General features: G+C 41.2%; 1 protein-coding gene across 2 annotated transcripts in view; it reads right to left on the minus strand.

Annotated features, from left to right (window-relative positions):
- The window catches only part of LOC112101768 (protein FRA10AC1), a 64,554-nt gene that overhangs the window by 21,639 nt on the left and 19,864 nt on the right, over positions 1-23,051 (minus strand). For both annotated transcript variants that reach the window (XM_024192631.2, XM_029911340.1), the window contains exon 8: positions 10,085-10,130. In XM_024192631.2, coding sequence (XP_024048399.1) covers positions 10,085-10,130 — 46 coding nt within the window. The remainder of the gene's footprint in view (positions 1-10,084; positions 10,131-23,051) is intronic.

The following is a 23,051-nucleotide window of genomic DNA, read 5'->3' on the forward strand; positions in this document are numbered from 1 at the left end:
GCCCTTGATAGCCTGCTGCGCAGCCTAGAGGGAACTTAGGTTCTATCACATGCAACTGTAATAACTTCCCTATTAAGCATCATCAGTAAAGTCTAACAAAACACAGAGTGCATTATCAGACCATGCTGTGCTCAAATTAATTAAAATATTTGGAATTTTCTTATTTAATTATCTTGTTGTATAAAAGCTATTACCCAAAATATAAAACATTGTAACTGATTTTAAATATTTCTGATTTTTCTGTCCAGCTTTGTATCAAAATTAATATTTCAGTACCTCTAGTATTTAGTAGCGAAAATGACATTTCATATCATACTATTTCATGTTTACAAATTTTATTTGTGATTTAAGTAGAATGTCTCCAGTGATTTAGTGTTTTAACCTTGCATATAACTGAATGAGATCTCAAATGGTTCAATAATATGGCACTATTCAGCCTAGGTTTCATGAAAAAGATCTTTTAAGAAGCAGTTATACTACATAATGTCCATTTATAATATGATCTAATTTGAATATCACAGTCTGTTTTCTCACAGAATACTTTGTAGGCAACACCATATCCACTTTCAGAGGCAATGCGTGGTGGGGTCCCACGGGGTCACGTGTTCCCTCCTCCCCCCCCCCCCGATATCTGCCGGGGCTCACACCAGAATCTTTAAATTGTTCCCCTCCTTCCCCACTATAACAGTTACACATCGCCTCTGCTCCTTCCTTTCCCTGCCAGTGGCACCGATGCCATCCTGGGGTTGAGGTGCCTCCTGCCATCACCTGCCCTTCCGCAGACAACAGCAGCCAGATAGGGCGGCCTCCTGCATGTGCCCCTGAATGCAGAGCTGACGGGTACAGACAGGGCACAGGAGCTCAGCCTGCACTGGATAGCCTGAGCTACCTGCCGAAGGTGGGGAATGGATGGAGGGGCACTGCCTCAGGAATGAAGAGTGTCCAGAGCTACCCCTAGGCTGGCAGAAATCTGGAAGGTCTCAGTGCAGCATGGATGGCCTCAGAGGCTGGCTCACAGGGCACAGCAATTAGCTTGCCCTGCTCCAGCAGCATCTCTCCGAGAGTCTCAAAGCACTTTATAAACCACAGTGCACCGCTGGGAGCAAGGCAGGTCTCCCCCATTATACGGCGGGGTGCGGGCATGCATCTGTGCAGGGGCTGCACCTGCAGTCCTAAGAACTGGGCCCAGCTGCCTTGTCCAAGCTCACAGAGTCCATCAAGGAGCCAGGAATGGAGCCCGGGGGTCTGGGATCCTGCGGCCAAAATCCAGGCAGGACTGGGAGCCTATGGCCAAAGGTGGGGCTGGCCAGGAGCTGGCTCTGAGCTGGGTGGTGCTAGGAAGCTGCTCTGCATTGCACTAAAGAAGGTGCAGTGAGTGACTACACGGCTGTGCTGCAGCCCACAAGGCCATATGGTGTGCTCCTCCCCACGCATCGCTTCTGCTGCCAGGATTCACACCAGAACCTTTACAAATTGTGCCCCCCCCCCACTTCTATCAATAGTTACACATCACCTCTGTTCACTTTGCTGGTGAAATGCTGGTGAAACCTCAGATTACATGTGGAAGTTGTTAGGTGACAGACCATGAATCCCAGTGATCATTGAACCTGGTTATATTCTAAACTACAAGTAATCATGTGTGTACCTGTTTCCATCATTTCACACTGACTCATCAGATATTCAAGGCTTCAGAATGATGTTTGGGGTTATTGTGTATGCTGATTATGTTGTTGTGTAGCTGGTAATACTATATATAGAAATAGATATAGTGCATACTACAAAACCTTTGCACTTTTAAAAACAAAATATTTAGGGCCATTAGCCATTTTGGTACATTTAGTTTACAAAGCTTACAATGCATATTTTTATCTCTACATGTTTGTTTCTACAGCATAATTATGTAATTATTATAACTAGCTAACAATGATATAGTTACATGTACTTCCACGATTAACAATTGGGACATATAACCATTTCTCTTAACTACAAATGCTCATTGAAGGTGTAAGCTTTTATTCTGGGAGCCAAATATACTTCCATTATAGTTTAATGCATCTCTTGGTTTATCTATCTGCAGTTGACCTACCTAGGCCATTTTGTATCTGAAACTTGGGCGTTGGCAAGAAGACAAATACAGCCATTGAAAAGTGTTAACATTTCCTACTATATATATATATCAGTCAAAAAAATTTCTCTCTTACATTACAAAAAAATAGTAAAAGTTTAAAGTATGAACTCTGCGCTTGTGTGTGATCACAGTTAAACGATGTGAAAATCTGTTTTGTATAGTCTGTCACTGAAATTGGGCATATATATTACAATTATTAATGGTCAATAGGTCAATATATAAAAGAGAAAATAGATAAAGGTACAAGGCCTAATGGATCTGCTTCAAAAAAAAAAAAAATCCAAACCTTAGGAAAAACTGAATATCATTCACTATTTTCATGTCCTTAATAAGGACGTGTCAAGCTTATATGTTAACAGTGCTACAAAAGTCACCCCTTTTTTAGACTATTTAGCAAATATTCATAGCTAAGTAGGTAGATGCAAAACAGAGTTGTACTCCCATTTACAAATATACCTTGTTGCTTCACTGCAGGAAATTTGAGAATCCTAGCCAAAACAAACATCTTGCATGAAGGGGAAAAAAAGTTAGGGATAATCACTTGTTTCAAAAGAATATATCAAAGAACTACATCTGAAAAAACAGTCCCTGCTACACTGTATAATACTGAATTCTTGTGCCCCTTTGTGGTGAAGTGTATTATTGCTCAATGCTGCTTAAGTTATAGTTGTCTCTATGGAATAAGCATTAATCTTTTAATTAACATTTAGGAAAGAATGGTTTTAAATACGTTTTGAATTTTCTACCACGTTAATGAATATGCAAGGCCAAATATAAAATATGAAACCGTTGAAAAAATCTCCATTTACAGACACTTATACAAAGGGTTTTTAATTTTTTTTTTCTTAAGTACAGTTATCCTACTGAATGTTTAGGGCACATTTACTGCATTAAGATTTTCTGTACTCCACCACCAGAAACATAACCATAAAGTTACAAACTAATATTTAAACTTGAAAACATATCAGAAAATTAGAAGTATGAAGGTTACATTTGCAGATTTAAAACTACAAACTATAAGATACAGTACAATGCATACATGACCATCAGATGCACAACATACAATTTTGAAAAAATTAGGCACTTATGATTTTGCTGTCCACGAATAATGCTTGTCTACTGTCTTTGTCACTCCTATTGTTTACTTCATTAAACAGATTACTTAATATTTACTAACAAAATTCATGCTCTCTCCCACAGAGTGTGAGAGGATTATAAAAAATGAATAAGGCTACTATAATAACAGGCCTAAGAGAACTAAACTACATAATAACAAGATCTATTTACTGAACATACTGATCAACAAGAATGCCAGTTCAATTATTCAGAAATTAAGGCAACTAAACCTCCATCTACAATTAAGATTACTTTATTTTTAACTAAAGTGCTGCACCTTCTGCATAAGACAATGTTAGATATAGTTCTAAAATATTAAGAAGTATATTTATAATTCCAGTTATAGGCTATTTGATACATCTGGTATTTTTGAAGTGATACAAACAGCCTATATGCTTTCTTGTCGTTCCTATTCCTGTCTTAGTCCACTTCTGCTTGCATGACTTATAAAGATGGAAAATAAAATCATTCACACAAACATTATAAAAAACACATTACATATACTTCTCAGAAATCAGTCACTTGCAAATAATATGATTCCTGATTTTTCTTATATGTAGTGAATAGACAAATTAAACTTTGCAGTTGAGAATAATCACTTTAGTGCACAAATTCTAGTGCAGAAAAGCATTCCTATAAATGCCTAAAATACAAATTCCTATTTGTGGATTCATTTTTTGAGAGAAAGCATGTCTATGAATTCCAGCTACAGGGCGTTGTGTCCTTCCTAGAGCAGGACTGGGGCAGTTGAAATGCTGTGATTCTCAAACCTAGTTACTGAAAGGACCACTTCCTCCAAAAATGAATTATTTCAGTTTGGATCAGTGAGAACTAATGTTCTCCCAATCCTTATACTGTGAAGCATTCTTGTCAGCAAAGGAAGGAAGTGCTTATTCTACTAAGCATGTGACAGTGTAGCTACTATCCATGAACTTTGGTTCCTATTCCTTGAAGGCCTTAGTCATAAGGATTTTCTCCTTATGCAAAGAGATCTAACTCTTGTTTCCCCCATGTTTATTATACCCATCTTTTGCTGCTCTGATATATTGCTTAACTAACCTACCTAAATACCAAGATTTCCTTTTACATCCATGGCCTCTGAAGACCATTCATTTAAGTGACTTTTTTTTTATTATTGATTACAGTGTTATGTAGCTATATTGGTCCCAAGATACGAGACACATAAGGTGGGAGAGGTAATATCTTTTCTTGGACTAACGTCTGTTGGACAGCTTTCAAGCTCCACAGAGCTCTTCTTCAGGTCATCAGAAGAAAATGACAACCTGAAGAAGAGCTCTGTAGAACTCAAAAGCTTGTCTCTTTCACCAACAGACATTAGTCCAATAAGTGATAGATATTTCACCCACCTTGTCTCTTTTTGTATTATTATTTATGAGTATTACTATAGCACCTAGTAGCTGTAGTCATGGACTGTGGTAGGCGCTGTGCAAACAGAATATAAGGATGATCCCCAACCCCAAGGAGCTTACAATCTAAGGACTAGTCTACACTGGCAACACTAAACCACTGCCGCGGCAGCGCTTTAACATGGCTTGTGTGGTCGCGGCAGATTCACTTCCACGAGGGGCACAGCTCCCAACACTGGTGCATTGTCTACACTGGTGCTTTACAACGCTGAAACTTGCTGCACTCACGGGGGTGTTTTTTCACACCCCTGAGCGAGAAATTTGCAGTGTAGACAAGCCCTAAGTATAAGACAAGACAACAGAGGGACACAGGCAGGGGAGTGCAAGGAAGCAATAAGACAATACTGCTCAACATAATAAGCAGTGGTCTCTGAACACCAACAGCCTAACCGGGATACCCCCTAGAATTGCAAACATGGCCACATGATGCAACATGGAACTCTCTTGCTTGTTTAATTACTTAAGAGCAGATACTGATGTGATTTTGCCAGGTATGAATAATAAATACTGACCTCTTAGAGTCCGTACAATGACATGTTTCTCAGCTCCAGAAAATGTTTGCTAATCCTTGTTTTCCTTTATAGAATAGTGAAACACTAAAACTTGTTTACAACCTAAAATGTTCAGGTTAGTTAAATGTAGAGGACTATGAGGAACTCCAACAGGCCTAACATCACTAGGTACACTAATTGCCATTAAAAAGCAAATTGGCCAAATGTGCTCTGTTCCATCCTCTTTGCACTATGCCAGGACTTAAATGGCCAGTTGGAGATTCACCTTGCTTAGAGGAATCCCCAAGTGGTATAATTCCATCAAAGGATTTATGTTACTAATGGTTACTATTTGTTTTACAGTAGCATCTACCCAACTCAGATTGAGCCCCATTGTGCTAGGTGCTGTACAAACACATAGTAGGAGGCAGTCCCTGCTCTGAAGAGCTTACAATCTAAACTGACAAGACAGACAGTAGGTGGGAGAGGAAACAAAGGGACAGAGAAGTGAAGTAACTTGCTTAGATTCACAGAGAAAGTCAGCAGTAGAGCCAAGAATAGAATCCTGATCTCCTGCCTTCTAGACCAGTGTGCTCTGTCCACTGGATCATGCTGCCTCTCCTGACATTTCCCAATCATGAATAAGTTTGTTGGGTGACTCTGTAAACTAAATATCAGGGCCCATTTAATGAATTTCAATATAAACTGAGTGTTCCAGAATATACACAACCATAGTTGTAACTTTTCAACATCTGCTCATGATAAAACAGCTATTAAAATTAATAAAATATTAGACTATTAGAAAACAACACAAATTATTTTATTACCGTGATTTAGACATTGATATGACCAATTTTGTATACTGCATTCCAGAAAATAAAATAGTCTCCTCACTCTATGTTTAATTTTATCAAGAAGCAAATCTGAATGTTATAACATTGCTCTTATCGGTGGTGGAGGAAGGCTGATGGACCTTCACATCTTCCTCTGCTGATCCTCTTACAGGGCCGGCTCTAGGCACCAGCAAAACAAGCTGGTGCTTGGAGTGGCACATTTTTAGGGGCGGCATGGCCGGCGCCAGAATGCCGCCCCTAAAAATGTGCCCCGGCCGCCCTAGCTCACCTCCGCTGCTGCCGCTCGCGCGCCGCAACTCGCCCTCCCTCCCAGGCTCTCAAGCCTGGGAGGGAGGGGGAGCAGCGGCGCGTGAATAGGCTGTTTCGCGCGCCGCGGCCCCTCGGCGTCTCCCCCTCCCTCCCAGGCTCGAAAGCCTGGGAGGGAGGGGGAGATCCCGAGCGGCCGCGGCGCGTGAAACAGATGTTTCGCGCGCCGCTGCTCTCCCTCCCAGGCTTGAGAGCCTGGGGGGAGGAAGCAGGGCTGGGGATTTGGGGAAGGGGCGGAGTTGAGGCGGGGCCGGGGGTGGGGGTAATTAAAAAACGGGGGGAGGAGGGGGCGGCCAAAATTGTTTTTGCCTTGGGCGGCAAAAATCCTAGAGCCAGCCCTGTCCTCTTACCTAACATATATGTATGACCAAAGAATAAACTGAGGAAGATGAATCTCCAGATATTGAAAGGTTCTGACACAGGCCATGTGGCAGTAAGAAGGAACTGGAGAGGCAGTCAGTCTGCTCTGCCCTTTATCTCCTCAGTTGGAGGCACAAGGAGACCAAAGGTACATGAGCAGACCAACAGATACCACTTTCAAGAATCCTCCATCTTCAGGTACATGGAGCACGTGTACACGTATGTGGAATACACATAGGGACCGGTACTCAAGGAAGAAACACTGTTTGGTAAATACTTGATAGTCCCTTTGACATGATAGTGTCTCCCTTATAAGCCTGCCTTTGCAACACTCTTCACTAGTATATTCCAAACAGCCTACATCCAGCAAACTTTGCAGAGAATACCAGGCCCATCCATTTCCTATTGTTCAAGTCACAGCCATTTTGTTATAGATGCTACACAAATATTACCAATAACCTGAATGAGTACGTTCATCCCCTTATTTATGTACCATAACTAACTTAGTCTACTGAAATTTATTTTGATATAATTGATGCACTTTGAAATAATTTGTTTTTGAAGATATTTTGGCAGATTAGCTTCTGAGTATCAGGTGGAGTCAGGTAAAAAAAATGAGATTACAGAGATTTTAAAGCATCCATATATACCCCAGAACAAAAGTAAAAGCCAACTCTTACTTATTTAAAACTGATTTTACTGTTTTATCTTTATATTTATCATACTACGTCATAATGTAGGGTAGATGTAGGTTTGCACAGTTGCAGAAAACTCACAGTTTCTACTCAAAGATACCTCAGTGGTTTTGGTATTTAGGAAATAAATCTCTTCATATGCTTTAGTATCATTTAGTCAACACACAAAGAATCTAAACCTTCCTCGAAGGCCTCTAGTCATAAGGATTTTTATTAAAAATATTTGCACAGTAAAAATGATAAACAAAAGAAATAGTATTTTTTAATTTACCTCATTCAAGTACTGTAGTGCAATCTATCGTGAAAGTGCAACTTACAAATGTAGATTTTTTGTTACATAACTGCACTCAAAACCAAAACACTGTAAAACTTTAGAGCCTACAGGTCCACTCAGTCCTACTTCTTGTTCAGCCAATCGCTAAGACAAACAAGTTTGTTTACATTTGCAGGAGATAATGCTGCCCACTTCTTATTTACAGTGTTACCAGAAAGTGAGAACAGGCATTCTCCTGGCACTTTTGTAGCCGGCATTGCACGGTATTTACGTGCCAGATATGCAAAACATTCACATGCCCCGAATTTGTTAGCTCCTTAGGATTGAACTGTCTATTATATATAGCACCAGGCACAAGGGGATCCTTGACTACGGCCTCTACATACTACTGTAATATAAATACTTAAACACAAAAAGTTAAAAGAATATTAAGGTTGTGAGGTCAAGTAGCCAAATGTTAGGAAATGTCAAAATTACAATTACGCATGCAATCTGAATTTGGCCCCCTTGTGTACATATAGCTGCATTATAATAATTACATGATCGCATACTATTTTTTCCACATGACATCAATATATACAAACAAGGGTGTTAAATTAAGGTTGCACAGGGATCTTTAATTCTGGCATTTTTTAGTTTTTGAGGGTTTGACTTTGCAACCACAACAGTCTGCTATTTGGGGGGAGGGGGGGGAGAATGTAATTTCCTAGTTTTTTTTAAAAAAATGAAAAAACAGAAATTCCATCTTGTGGGATCATATTGACATCTGTATGGGTCATTACCAACACTGGATCTGTTAGATCCACAGCACAGTCCTCTCTGCCTTTTGAGCTAACAGAGTAACTTACAGCAGTAGTATGCTATCAATCTCTATATGGCCAAGTGGTAGAGAGGGAGATACATACTCTGCCAGTGGGTTTTACATATTTTTGCTGACAGAAGAGAAATACTCTAACATAGAAACCTTGGGTTTCATTCCAGGCTCTGAAAAGCAGTGTTCTCTAGTGGTCATAGACCTCTCTGCCCTGGTTCCTCCCAAACCCAATCACTTCTGTCCCAGTCCTGTCTCCTCCCTCGCCCTCCTCTGCTCCTCATCCATCCATCCTCCCACCCCACACCCAACTTCCCCATCTAAATCTCCTCATCCAGCTAGTCCCAGTCCCTGAGACTCCTCATTCTAGTTCTAGTCTTCCCCTCATAGCTTCCCATCCAGCTTCCCATTTTCTCCCCACCCTAGCCTCCTCGTTCCAGTCTCTCTCATAGACTTGTTGCTTGGCTAGTCCCAGGCTCCTCCATCTAAATTCCTTATCCAATCTCAGATTTCCCTCCCAGTCCCAATCTCCTGCCCCCACCATCTCCCAGCCCTGAACCCCAGTCTCCTTGTCACAATTTACTCCCTTCATACCGCCCCAAACACACATACACACACACAGAGGTCCCAGTTCTTGGTCCTTTGCATTCACGCCAGGTTAATTCTTCCTCCATGTTGTCTAAGTGCCAGCAGAGGGAGCACTGAGCACATAGGACAGAAAGTCTCACTGCTCTCATTTCTTGTGCCTGGCACCACAATATCTGGCAGCAGCCAGGAGCAATTGCAGGGATAGTTCTTCTCAGCCCCTGTAGCCCTGGCCGAAAGCATGCTATGTGCTGACAGGATCTTTAGAGAATCGGGCTTCCAAACTCAAGCAAAACTCTAGAGAGCATATGCAAACTGAGCTTTTCCAAAGGCCAAATTTTGTCAATTTTTCCACAAGAGCAGCGAAGGGCTCCCAGACAAAAGGCCACCCATCGGTCAAATTTCAAATCCTTACTCCAAACCATGGAGACCTAGAGTGTCTCAATGAAATGGTTGTGAGAATTTTTGTTTTGTTTAAACATATGGACAAAAATCCCTTATTTTTCCTAATCTCATTCTTGGAAAATAAAACCATTTTTACTGAAATTTACCAAAGCAATTCAGCCTGAGGCAGACACCTTGCATAAGACATTTTAGCCTAAATGGTTGAAGTCTGGCAAAATAATAAGCACCTGAAAACAGGGTCTTATACTGGGAAGTGTTGGGCAACCTTAACTATAAACATCACTGAATAATTAAGTAGTGCAGAACCACCAGCTATTGGCCAGTGCCATTTAAGATCAATGAGCATGAAATTTCATGTTGGCAAAACCAGTATAAAGTTTTTTTGCTGCAAATATTCTGCAAGGTGAAAACAAAGCACAGATTTTCCTAAGTCATTACTGATGTAGATGAGTGAGCACTCTGAAGATGTAAAATGATATAATGCAAGAAGTGCTAAGAATTATTACACATTATTGTCAACATTTTGGAAAACTTTCATCTATACCGCCACTGTCACAAACAAGATAGCAAAAAACGCACCAAAAATAACTAACCAAGTAAGAACTGTAATACAAGAAGAAAGGCAATATTACCTTTTCCTGAAACTACTTCTTTCTCATGTCTCCATCTAAATCCAAACTGTGATAAAGATAAAAACTGAAATTAGGTTCTGAACAGTCAAATAAATTCAGAAGACATACAAAATTTAAAAAATTACTTTCAACTGCTTGCTGCCCTTTAGCACTGTTCCCCTGTTTAGCTCTGTTAAATTTAATATTAATCCCTCACTCAATAAAAAGAAACTTACAGATTTTTTTATTGTTGGATTGAATCATGTGAATCAAATGGAATCTGATTCAGTGGGCACGGATCTATACGTCTAAAATGTCCTGCTAGCAGACAAAAAGTAAGAGAAATCAGGAGAGAAAGAATTGCAATGCAGAATGAAATACAATTCTTTCTTCACTGTAAACAGTGAGGAGAACGCTGGAAGTTGAAATGGAATGTGAAATAGATATTTTAGTTAAGTTTCAATATCCCGTTTTCCACCTCATCCCTACATGAGTTAAAACAAAACTACATTTATCTAAGACCTTGTCTACACTACACTGCTAAGCATCTACACTAAAATGTAGCTTCCACTGATGTAATTCACCCACTACACCAACCTAATAACTCCACCTCTGCGAGAGGCATAACGTGTAAGTTGATGCACTTAGACTGACACAGCGTCAGAGTTGCTTCCTTTCAAAAACCGTCACACAATGCCCCTCACTGGCAGTTAAATCAGTTCAAGCACTCCTTCGTGAGGATGCACACTGCCAACACAAGGAGTGTAGTGTGGATATGTAAAACTTATTCAATTACCGCAGTGGCTGTGCGTCAACACAACTTAGGTCGACTTAATTTTGTAGTGTAGACTTGCCCTAACTTATATTTCTTTTTGTTTCTAGACTTTGTCCAGGAATTTAATATGAAGATAATCCAGGCCCCTTTTCCTGAGAAATCGCTCTCCGTACCATTCCCTGCTTTTTCTGCCCACCACCCTTAAATCAAACCATTCCCTAACATATTAGGGGGAGTCTAGTGAGAAGGCCAGACTGTAAGAAAGAAAGCTGATGTCAGGATACACAGAGGGAGGGAAGACAGTCCGAAGGAAATAGTCTGGTTGGTCTAAGATCACTGCTAATTAAAAAGCAGAGAGGGGAGAACAGAGATCAGCAGCACAGCATTTCCCTGGAAGGAGGGTGCTTTTTATCTAATCAGTGTTGCCAACTCTTGTGATTTCTTTCAGAATGATGGAATTTTGGAGGGTGCTAGGCTGGCGATGATGCAAGAAGCTCCAGCCCCCTTGAGAAATTCAGCCCTGCTGGAAGCTGGCAAAGTCTCTCCCCTCCACTCACTGTTTTCACAGGAGGGGAGGAGGGAGCAGAGTACAGCAGCCTAGCACAGTTCCGCTCCCTCCTCCTTCCCCTCCTGTGAGAAATATGGGCAGGACAATGCCTCTACTCCTCACCCCTACAGCCTCTAGCCTGGAAAGGGGCAGAAGGGGGATGAAAAGCCCATGTTGCCACCACCCCCCAAGACTGGGATGGGGAGAAAGAAGCCGGCTGGAGCCCCCACACAAGCGTAGGAGGGGGGGGGATGAAGAACCCTAGGAGGAGCAGAGGTGAGGTTGGGGGGCTGAAGAGAGTGGGGGGACTGAACTGACGGTGAGGGCTGAGGGAACTGTGCTGAGAGGGGAGGGGGCACTGAATTAATGGTGGGGGTTGTAGGCTGATGAGATGGGAGGCTGAACAAATGGAGGTGAGGCTGATGAGGCCAAACTGAATAGAGGGCGGGGGTGAGGATCAATTGCTGGGCAGGAGATGGGCAGATGTAGGGGTGAGAGCCCCTGCAGCAAGGACCAATACTTTTGGGAAAGTGGGAAACACTTAAATGTCTCTCTCACTCTCACACAGGATGAGCTGGGGCAGTTAAAAAAAATAAAATAATGGTTTTTCATCTATTATTTTTTTTAAAAACCCTCATGATTTGGATCTCTTGAGGGGGACCAACTCATGATTTTGGCAATACTGTGTCTTCATCTGAAATTTCTGGACCAAATAAATATGTCAACCATATAAAATTAAAACGCTTTGGGCCAGAGACCACATATTTATGTGTGTTTATAGAGCAATTTACACTATAGGGCTCTGCGCCTGATTGGAGAGTTAAGTAAATATAATTTTGTTTGAAAACAAGTTAATACGTACTTAAACTCACCTAAAATTGCCATATAAATTTAGTGCTTTTTTGAATTATTTCAATGCAGAATGTGTTTGTTACTTATCTTCATTTCTCTTATTTCCTAGCTTTTAGGAAGAAAATAGCAGGTTTGTCAGAGAATGAATTTTACTTTTTTGTTAATTGTAATAATTCATTTAAAAGATATTTTCTGTTTTGCTACAAATCATTTTCTGAGAAAAACAAAACACTTGAGTGTCCCTTCAACACCCAAACTGTGTCTAGTATTTTTTTAAACATAATCGAATAGTGACCAGATTGTGCATTTTTAGCTCATTGATACACGATGAACACAAGGCAACTCCAATAGCTTAATGATGCACATCTTCTGACTTACTGCTTAATTACAGAACTGCTCACATGGTGTACCCATAATACAATCTGCTAAATGGAAAACCCAGAAAGCAGCCTAGGAATGCATCTGGGAGAATTTCAATTTATCAACTGAGAGTACAGCTGCTGACAGCAAAAGATTATAGAGCTCCTGTTGATGGCTGAATTGGAACTCAACTGAGTTCAAAGGATGCTATCTGCATGTTGTAACATTTATCAAAGGTTAAACCAGACAGAAAAAATACAAAAGTGTCACATGGAAATGGAGTAACATCATCATGTAGTGCGCACACACAAAAAAACACGTAAGAGGGACATGATGCTATTAATATCTACAGACCACTAAGAAAAAACTGCAAGGTGCAATGGGCTACAGTATCACCAATATCTAGATGCTCAGTTCCATAATTCACATTGTATGAAACACAGATTCTACAATCTGTCTGCTCCTCTGGCCTTGTTTATAATGGCAAAATTGTAGCTATAATTTTGCTAGGGCTAGGGCTCAGGCATTTTTTCTACAGTAGAACCTCAGAGTTACAAACACCAGAGTTACTAACTGACCAGTCAACCACACCTGACATTTGGAACTGGAAATACACAAACAGGCAGCAGCAGAGACAAACAGACAAACAAAAAATAAAGTTTAACGCAGTACTGTACTGTAACTACTAAAAACATAAAGGGAAAGAAGCATTTTTCTTCTGCATAGTAAAGTTTCGAAGCTGTATTAAGTCACTGTTCAGTTGTAAACTTTTGAAAGAACCACCATAATGTTTTGTTCAGTTACAAACATTTCAGAGTTACAAACAACCTCCATTCCCGAGATGTTTGTAACTCTGAGGTTCTACTGTACCGTGTCATCTTACTCTACTCTGTGGTAAAAACACCTGAGCCCTGCCTGTAAACAGATTCCATGGTTGCCATCAGTGCTAGAGCAGTTCTGGAGGGGATTTATGGTTATGTAGACAAGAGATAAGCGGTGCTAGCTGGCAACAGAAGAAGCATCTGTAGGAATAAGTGGGAATGTATTGACCCTCTCTATTCAAGGTACATATTTGCCCTTCATTAATGTAGTTTTAAGACTTTTAAGACTTGAAGTCCTATTGAACCCATAGCTATCCCCTGGATACTCCAGATGCAAGTGACCCATAATGCTTATTCAGGGGTCCCCAACATGGTGCTGTCTAAGTGCGCTCACGTACTGGCCGGCGGACGAGCATCCGCCGAAATGCCGCCAAGAAGCAGTGTCATCCAGAGGCGTCGCTGCCGAAATGCGGCCGATTTTCTGCGGCAGACCACCTCAAGTGAAGTTGATCATTATGAGCAAATTATATCACTGCTCCATTCCTTTATGTGTTTACTTTCAAGCAAAATTTAAGGAATTGGTTTACATTCTTTAAAGCTCTTAATGGTCTGGGATCTGCCTAACTCAGATTTATTATGACTATTATTATTCATTTATACAAAGCTATAAACTTGTGCAGTTTAAGAATTTGTAAACTTTACAATACAGAACAAGACAAGTTTGATGTCCTAAAGAACTTACAAGACACAGGACACATAGTAGTTTATGAGAAGGAACAAATACTGGTGAGGAAATCTAGGTCAGAAATATTTTTGAAGTAAGTTGCTTACACAGAGGGATTTGATGGATGAAAGAGAATGCCAAGCAGACAAGGATTGGGAGCCTGTTTCAAGCATAGAGGGCTACATGAAAAAAGTTGCAAAGCTGAGAGTGGAAGGTTGTGATAAGGGAGAACTGAAGAGAGAACACTGGAAAGAAGAAGTATAGAGGGAGAGAGGGAGCAAGACTATACACGGTCTTGACAGGGAGCACCAGGATCCCAAATTTCACGTGGCAAGAGACAGGGAAGCCAATTAAGGTACTCAAGTTAAAAGCACTGCTTAATTATTATATGTACTGTGTACTCCTTCATTCATTCAAAATCTTTACATGAAGTGAAACTTTCCCAAGCAACCTTCTAGTCAAAGAACAGAAAGACTGCATGGAACACTGTGAAATAATATTACTAGAACTATTTGACTACTCCAGAACATTCAGCCACTTTGTATTTCCACAGCATATTGGGGCCACTTGATGTGAGGGCCAAAGCACAATGCAATCAATATTCAACCAGTGGAATGATCCCCCTAAAGACTTTTTTAGGCAGAATAACTTAACAGCAGTTTTGTGGCTTTCTAACTTGTGCCAGGTTCAACTGCCCAAGACATATAAGTGGCTCAAAACCACCTTTGTCTCCTCTATCCCAAGTTGTGTCTTCAGTTAACTTGGTACATCTGAGTATTAAACCCACTCACTGTATTTGTATTTCATATATAATGGTTCAAATCTCCATTATGCATTGCCTTCATTTTTTAATGTTCCCAGCTTCAGTACAGAAATATATTGTACAGAACTACTATTTTTTTTTTTATGATCAATGATCATTACCATAAAGGCAATAGCGCAGAACATTTATGTAAAAAAATGCCACATGGACCAAACTACATAGAAAAGAACTGGGAGCCAAAAAGTTGCTGGGTCTTAAGTCAGGATGAGCCACTTATTCACAGTGTGATTGTGGACAAGTCATTTGAGCTCTCTGCACCCCAGCTGGAAAACTGGGCAGAATCACATCACCAGTAATCAGATGTTCCATCTGTACTGAATTTGCCCTAGTTAAATGTATTATAAATAAGATTCTTAACACTGCCAATTTTTTTCTGAAGGTCAATGTTTTTCCATACATTTAATTTTCAGACATATTGCATTCAGGACTTAATATAATTTGAACAAAAATATTTTTGGACAAATATTAACTGGAAAATCATTCAGTAGAAATAGAAAAATTAGGTTCCATATTATTCTACTTATGCTGACAATTTGCTAAGGAAGGAACATCTTGTGCTTGGCTAACTCAGAAATCTGCAGTGTGGTCTAAAATAAGTTTCACTTGAGCCACTCATGCTTGAGTCTAGCACAAATAAATCAACTGCATAACATGGGAATTGCATTAAACAACTGTTCACTAAACTAGAATAGAAAAAATGTTTTTAAATTGAGGATCACTGAAGAATCCTACATCCATGGTTTTTAATTTGTTTTTAAATAACTTGTACAATCTAATGTACTGTTGCCCATTTAATAAAACTGCAGAACATTGTCTCCAGATAAATACTGCAGTAGTAAAATGTTTACAATGTTGTTGTAGTTGTGGTGGTCCCAGGATATTAGAGAGACAAGGTGGATGAGGAATATCTTTTATTGGACCAAATTCTGTTGCTGAAATAGACAAACTTCTGAGCTTACACAGAGCTCTTCTTCAGGTCTGGGAAAGGTACGCAGCGTGTCACAGCTAAATACAAGATGGAACAGATTATTTAGTTTAAGTAGGCAACACATATTTCAAGAGATCATTCAAGGTGAAACACCTCTGCAGTCATAGGACAAAAAGGGGAGTTAATGGTTTACAGATTGTTGTTGTGACAGTGTACCCCATAAGGCTTTATGGGGAGGGGGTGCTTATAAATGTATGTATGACATAACTGGAATATGTTTTGTGCTGCCTGTGCCAGGTAACATATCTCCGTAAAGGCTATGGTCTACTATATCTATTCATCCTATTTGTACATATATATATCATTTTCTACTTGAGGTTAAGAATATGGGCTGTATGCTTGCTTGGTTTCTAAGTAAGCTTTGGGAGGCATTTGGCCAGCTTCTTTAGGAAGGAATTCGCCAGGTTAAGTACCTGATCAGGAAACACTTGGGGAACAATGCATCTTGGAATGCTCCAAACCACATAAGAAGTCTTCCTGGAGACATGCAAGATACCATGTGGACAATGGCTTCAGCCTGTAAAGACTGAGTCATGCAGGGACATGTGACTTGCCCAGGTGACTCCAGAACTCCATCTTGGAGCTGGACTTTGCATAGGAGGGAGGAGGGGGGTCTCCACCCACAAGAGAGAGTCTATTTAAACCTGGGGGAGACCCCTCCATTTTGTCTTCAGCTGGCTAAAGAAGGAGCCTCTCCCCCCCCCCCCCCCCCAGGATACTTGAGGGAGACTGAAACAAAGGACAGTAACTACAGGGGGTGTGAGTGATTGCTGGACCCAGGCTAAAAGGAGATTAGCCTGTAAAAGGGAGTGCTCTGGAACTGGTGAGGAAATCATCTGTATTTAGTTTGATTAGACATAGATTTGCGCATTTTATTTTATTTTGCTTGGTGACTTACTTTGTTCTGTCTGTTACTACTTTGAACCACTTAAATCCTACTGTCTGTATTTAATAAAATCACTTTTTATTTAGTAATTTACTCAGAGTATGTATTAATACCTGGGGGAGCAAACAACTGTGCATATCTCTCTATCAGTGTTATAGAGGGCGAACAATTTATGAGTTTGCCCTGCATAAGCTTTATGCAGGGTAAAACGGATTTATCTGGGTTTAGACCCCATTGGGAGTTGGGCATCTGAGTGCTAGAGACAAGCACACTCCTGTGAGCTGTTTTTAGATAAACTTGCAGCTTTGGGACAAGTGATTCAGACCCTGGGTCTGTGTCTGGAGCCAGACTGGAGTGTCTCGCTCAGCAAGACAGGGTGCTGGAGTCCTGAGCTGGCAGGGAAAACAGAAGCAGGGGTAGTCTTGGCACATCAGGTGGCAGCTCCCAAGGGGGTTTCTGTGATCCAACCCGTCACAGTTGTGATAAGCCATAAATCCAGTGTCTTTATTAAGTCCATGATTTTTAGTGTCTAGCAAAAGTTATGAATTTAAATTCATAGGCTCATCTTTTGAAGGTGTTATGCAGGTTTCCTTGAGGATGAGAACTGAAAGGTCAGACAGAGAGTGATCGCTTGTGATAAAAGTGTCCACCCACAGGTGATATGGTGCTTTTGTCTTTTATCATTTTTCTGGGTGAGTTCACTCAAGAGCATAGTGATTGTCTTGTTTCACCCACATAGGTGTTTTTGGGGGCATTTAGTGCACTAGATGAGGTACACCACAAGTTGTGATAGGCATGTGTGGGACCCACGGATCTTGAAAGATGTTTTGTGGAGGTATTGATCATCGTAGCAGTGGAGATATATCTACAGGTTTTGCATCTGTTATGGCAGAATCTAGTGCACTTTGAGTTGGTGTGTCCTGATGTGTGGGGAGCTTGCTTATGATGATGTGCTTGGTGAGGTTGGGGAGTTGCTTAAAGGCCAGAAGAGCAGGGTTAGGAAAGATTTCTTTCAGGACGTGGTCCCCATTGAGTATGGGTTGTAACTGTTTAATGATATCCCGTATGGACTGCAGCGTGGGGTGACAACTAGGGGTGTATAGTCAGAGGGTTCCCCTGCTTGCTTCAGTGAAATATTAATGATAAAGCTCCACTGTGACTACTTAAATACTAAGATTCAAATTTTGTTCTCAATTCATGTAAATAACTTTCACTGATTTCACTAAATATCCTCCAGCAAATTGTTAGTGAACAGTTGTTTAATGCAATTCCCATGTTATGCAGTTGAGGCAAGCTTTGAACTGGAGTCTGGTTTCCATGTTTGAATTTCCAGTAGCAGAGCTCAGGCCTACTATGTTGTTACTTCATAGTATCCTGTCCCCCGTGATTTGTGCAGTAATTAAGAAGGTAAAGGATCATCTTCCTACCTAGTATTTAGTTGATGCATGGAAACCAGAATCCTGATCTATGTTTGTCTCCTGCACCTAGATGCAAGATGTTGCTTCTAATGTATTTATGTCGCAATATTGTTCGATCCAAGCCACCATAGTAACGTTCACATGTCCCATTTAAAAGAATACCTCTAAATGGTTAAAAATTGTCCCATTCTGAAAAGCTTGTGATGCAACCTGTAAAAAAGTCTGGGGTGAAAGCATCAACAGAATTTGTCATGCATCTGTGCATATCTACCAGGGGTGGGCAACCTATGGCACGCGTGCCAAAGGCGGCACGCGAGCTGATTTTCAGTGGCACTCACACTGCCCGGGTCCTGGCCACTGGTCCGGGGGACTCTGCATTTTAATTTAATTTTAAATGAAACTTCTTAAACATTTTAAAAACCTTATTTACTTTACATACAACAATAGTTTAATTATATATTATAGACTTATAGAAAGAGACCTTCTAAAAACATTAAAATGTATTACTGGCACGCAAAACCTTACATTAGAGTGAATAAATGAAGACTCGGCACATCACTTCTGAAAGGTTGCCGACCCCTATACAGTCAGAATAAAGGATCATTTTGCCTTACCTGTATATTTGTTATCTCAGAGTCCCTCAGCCAGTCCACCAACCACTGCATTATCCATGCTCACTTATATTATTGAGGTATTCTTATGTAATTTTTCCTTTTGGGTCCAAATCTGGCCCAATAAGCAACAACTACATGTGATCTTCCCTAGAGAGTATTTCCTAAACAGACTGGTCTGGAAAGCAAGAGCAAAGATAGAAGAAAGCGAGGGAGCCAGGACTGGCAGAGGAATTCTCTACAAGACTAATTTATAAGTAAGACAACTGTCCTCATAGGAGAGTCACTTTGCTAATAATGCTTCCACCAAACACTGGAAAATGACAAGCAGTGAATAAGGGTGGAAAGTAAATAAAACAAGTCAAATGTGTGTAAAGAGTGATTTTTAAAAAGTAATACTGAATAAGCTGAAACAGCAACAACAGAGATGAACTCAATAGAAAAATATGAAATGAAGCTAGTCTGTTAGGCCTGGTCTACACTAACCCCCCAAGTCGAAGTAAGGTACGCAACTTCAGCTACGTGAATAACGTAGCTGAAGTCGACATACCTTACTTCGAACTTACCGCGGTTCAGACGCGGTCCACACGCGGCAGACAGGCTCCTCCATCGACTCCGCGGTACTCCTCTCGTTGAGTTGGAGTACCGCAGTCGACGGCGAGCACTTCCTGGTTCGATTTATCGCGTCCAGACCAGACGCGATAAATCGAACCAGGAAGTTCGATTTCCAGCCGCCGAACTAGCGGCTAAGTATAGACCAGCCCTAAGATAGGAAGGATGGTTCACAGAATCAAGAAACCAAAGGCAGCATCAACGGAAGACCTTATAGCATTTGGTAGAGGAGTTCAGTGAGGCACTAATAGCAGCTATGCAGATCTCCTAATAAGAAGTGCTATTTCTCTGACCACAGATAGGGACGAAGTACAATGGACCCTTATCCCCAAGAAAAGCACTAAGTGGCACGCAGTATATTAATCTTTTTTTGCAGTCTGAACACAAAGGGAAATGATAATCCTGGAAACCTTAATACCTCGTTTTGTTATAGCCACAAGCAATATAAAATAAAATGGCATCAGTCCAAAAAGTGGATGTCCTATCTAATCATTAATGGCTTTGGCAACATCTAACGGATGATGATGATCTCTTTCAGACAAGGAAGGAAGGGAAATATTTTGATTAAGAAAGAAAGAATAAACAGAGAAATTATGTGGTGAGTCTAAGGACAACCTTTTCATGGAAAAACTAGAGGTAAGATTCTTTACAGTGTAGTAGCACTCCAGGCTGAAGTAATGGTGACAAGAGCACCTTCACAGTCAGGAAGTACAGGAAGAACTGGCCCAGAGGCTTGAAACATGGCCTTGAAAGAACCTTAAGAATGAAGCTGAAACTCCATCTACACTACAATAGAAAACCCACAGTGCTGAGTCTCAGAACCAAGGTCAACTGACTCGGGCTAGTGGAGCTTGGGCTGCAAGGCTAAAAATTGCAGACATCTGGGCCAGGCTGGAGCCTGGCCTCAGAGACCCTCCCACCATGTTTTCCCATCTGTGAAAAACACTAGGATGGCAGAAGAGAATGTCTGAGTAAGAGTTACATTCCTAGCCAAACACCAAAGAAAGTAACACTTAAATGCAGAGTGCTCTCCTGACAGCATTAGGAAATTGACTATATGAGAGCAATAATCAAAGGATTGTAGAGTCACTTGTCAGCCTCCAGGCTTCTAGGCAGAGATTGGTGAGGTTCAGGTATAGGACCCTGCCCTGATGAAAAGAATTTTGGGCTGGGGAAAGAGCCAGAAATCACAGATGGATATCTGAAAGAGTCTTCAGGGCTTAGCAGCAGCTATGAAAATAACTTTGGTCTGGTCCCTCTGTATCTTTCTGGGAATGCCCAGGAGGAGTAGAGGAGGAAAGACATACACGCAAGGTCCTGACCATGCAAAAAAGAATGCACCCTCCCCTCCAGTTGTAGGAATCCTAGTGTCTGGAGCAAACTGTGAGTTTGTCTGGGGGGCGGTGAGGGGGACGTGTCTGGTTGGTTGAGGTGGAAAGCAAGAAGTTACATCTCTCAGGAACTGCAGGACTTGAACCCTGATCCACAGGATTCTTAGGAGCTAGTAAGCTGCAACCTGCCACCCAGTGACTGCTAACAGTTCCAAGGGCTGAATCCCGACAGAGGACTCCAGTCCTGGAACCTAAATGGCAGTTTGCTGGGGGTCCTGACTGGTCCACAACTTTTATCTAAACCCAGCAGTGGATCCCTGTTGTCCAAAACTCGGATGCACCCTGCTCTGGACTATGTGCTTCCTGCTCCCCTGATTTGACTTCCTGGCATCCCAACCCAGCTTGACTTCTTGCATCTGACTTGTGGTCCCAATATCTGGTTTGTCCCCTACCTCTGACCTCTTGGTATTCTGACCCAGCCTGATTCTCACTCCCGACCTGTGGTTCTGATCTCCAGTTTGTCTCCTACCTCTGACCCCTGGTATCCTGACCTGGGCTGACTCCGGTGAGATTCATGGTTCTGCCCTCAAGTTTGTCTCATGCTTCTGATCTCCTGGTATCCTGATCCAAATGATTCTTGACTCCCATCCCATGACCATGGACCCTGGCTCTGACCACTAGGCATGGCTGCCCATGACCGAGCCGTGACAACATCTGACAAAGTCTTGCTGCACCACCACCTTGTTCAGTTGCCTCTTGCCCAGAACTGTCTCCTGCCTCAGTCAGTCTATGTGGACATTAAGACTGTTCTGGATATACCTATCTGATATCAATTAGGTGAGTTCTTTCCACTTTGGACGGAATCTTTACAATCTAATGACAAAGAGAAGGGCTTCTGGTCCTGCCTTGTTAATCTATAGGCTCTTGGAGCTTGATTGTTGATTTCTAACAGAACTGCAAGTATGATGATGTAAGGAAGAAACAATAGAAAGCTTAGTCCCACAGCCTGAAGCTTCAAGAAGTTATTTTTTTGTGCTTCCATCTTCAACCAAATGCTTTGACATGATGTAGGGCCCTGAGACTACCACCTATCATGATTCCAATGGCTAAAAGGACTGAGTGAGGTTTCCAAGAGGAGAGGTTCTTCTTGACAAGACACTGCTTGAGGAATTTCCACACATAGTTCTGTAGAAGAATCAGTTAGCTGAGGGACTTTTCTTGTGATGCAACAAATGAATAGGCACATGGAGATAAGCCCCCTCTTCATCCATGCAGCACAGAAAGTCACCTCCACCTTGAATCTGACATACTACATGGAGAAATTCTGAGGGATAGAGCCAGAATGGGATGAAACAGTCAGTCTTCTTGAACATCATAAAATACTAGGAGTAAACCCTATCCCACCCATAACGTTCTTCTTTGTTGATGGACCAGTTCTTGTGATAAGCAGATTATGTAACATATGAAAGAGCCCGTCTTTTGTTGGAATGAGGAGCAAAATGGCACTGAATATGATTTGGGAATTGGGGAGGAAATTCTATAGTGTAAACTTCTAAAGGCAGGCATAGACAGCATGTTGTAGGCAGGGACACCTAATGCAAGTTGTGCATCTCTAGAGCGTCCTTCTGCAGAAGTTTAGCAGGATACCTAAAGTTCTATGGGGAAAGTCACATGAAGAACTGGTGGCTATCAGATGAAGAAACCAGTGCTCCCCTGAGCCTGTCTGCAGGAGACGAGGGCTGCAGAATAGAGCAGAAAAGAGAAGGCAATAAACTTCGCAATATCTGGATGTGCAGAGGGAAAAAAATAGGACAGAACAACGTTGAAAGCAATCTGTAGCTGCAGGGATAGCAGAGTGGAGCTGACTGTGCCTTAAAGGGCTAGTTTTACATTCCAAAAGAAAAATCTGTATAGGACTCCCTCCCTATCAGAAGTGGACATGGATAAGCCAACAGTTGATAAAGATTTGGAAGAGGGACTTAGTATGAGAATAGTGTGTTTAAAGAAAGAACGCATAAGACAATTTAAGGGAAAACAAATTACACAATATGTCAAAGTTGTGCTAAAAGATAAACATTTTCCAATTCTTATAATCATGAGGAAAAGTTAACGATACAGGACCTATTCTCATTTAGAATACAGGAGAATTCAAAGTGATCTAACAGAACTTAGATATGTCATATGTGAAGCGGTGAAAAAAAAAAAAATTGTTCACACCAGACAAAGGTTCAAAAAGGTGA

This window comes from Terrapene carolina, unplaced genomic scaffold, assembly GCF_002925995.2.
Source record: "Terrapene carolina triunguis isolate 2854851 unplaced genomic scaffold, T_m_triunguis-2.0 Scaffold95, whole genome shotgun sequence".
Taxonomy (NCBI): domain Eukaryota; kingdom Metazoa; phylum Chordata; order Testudines; family Emydidae; genus Terrapene; species Terrapene triunguis.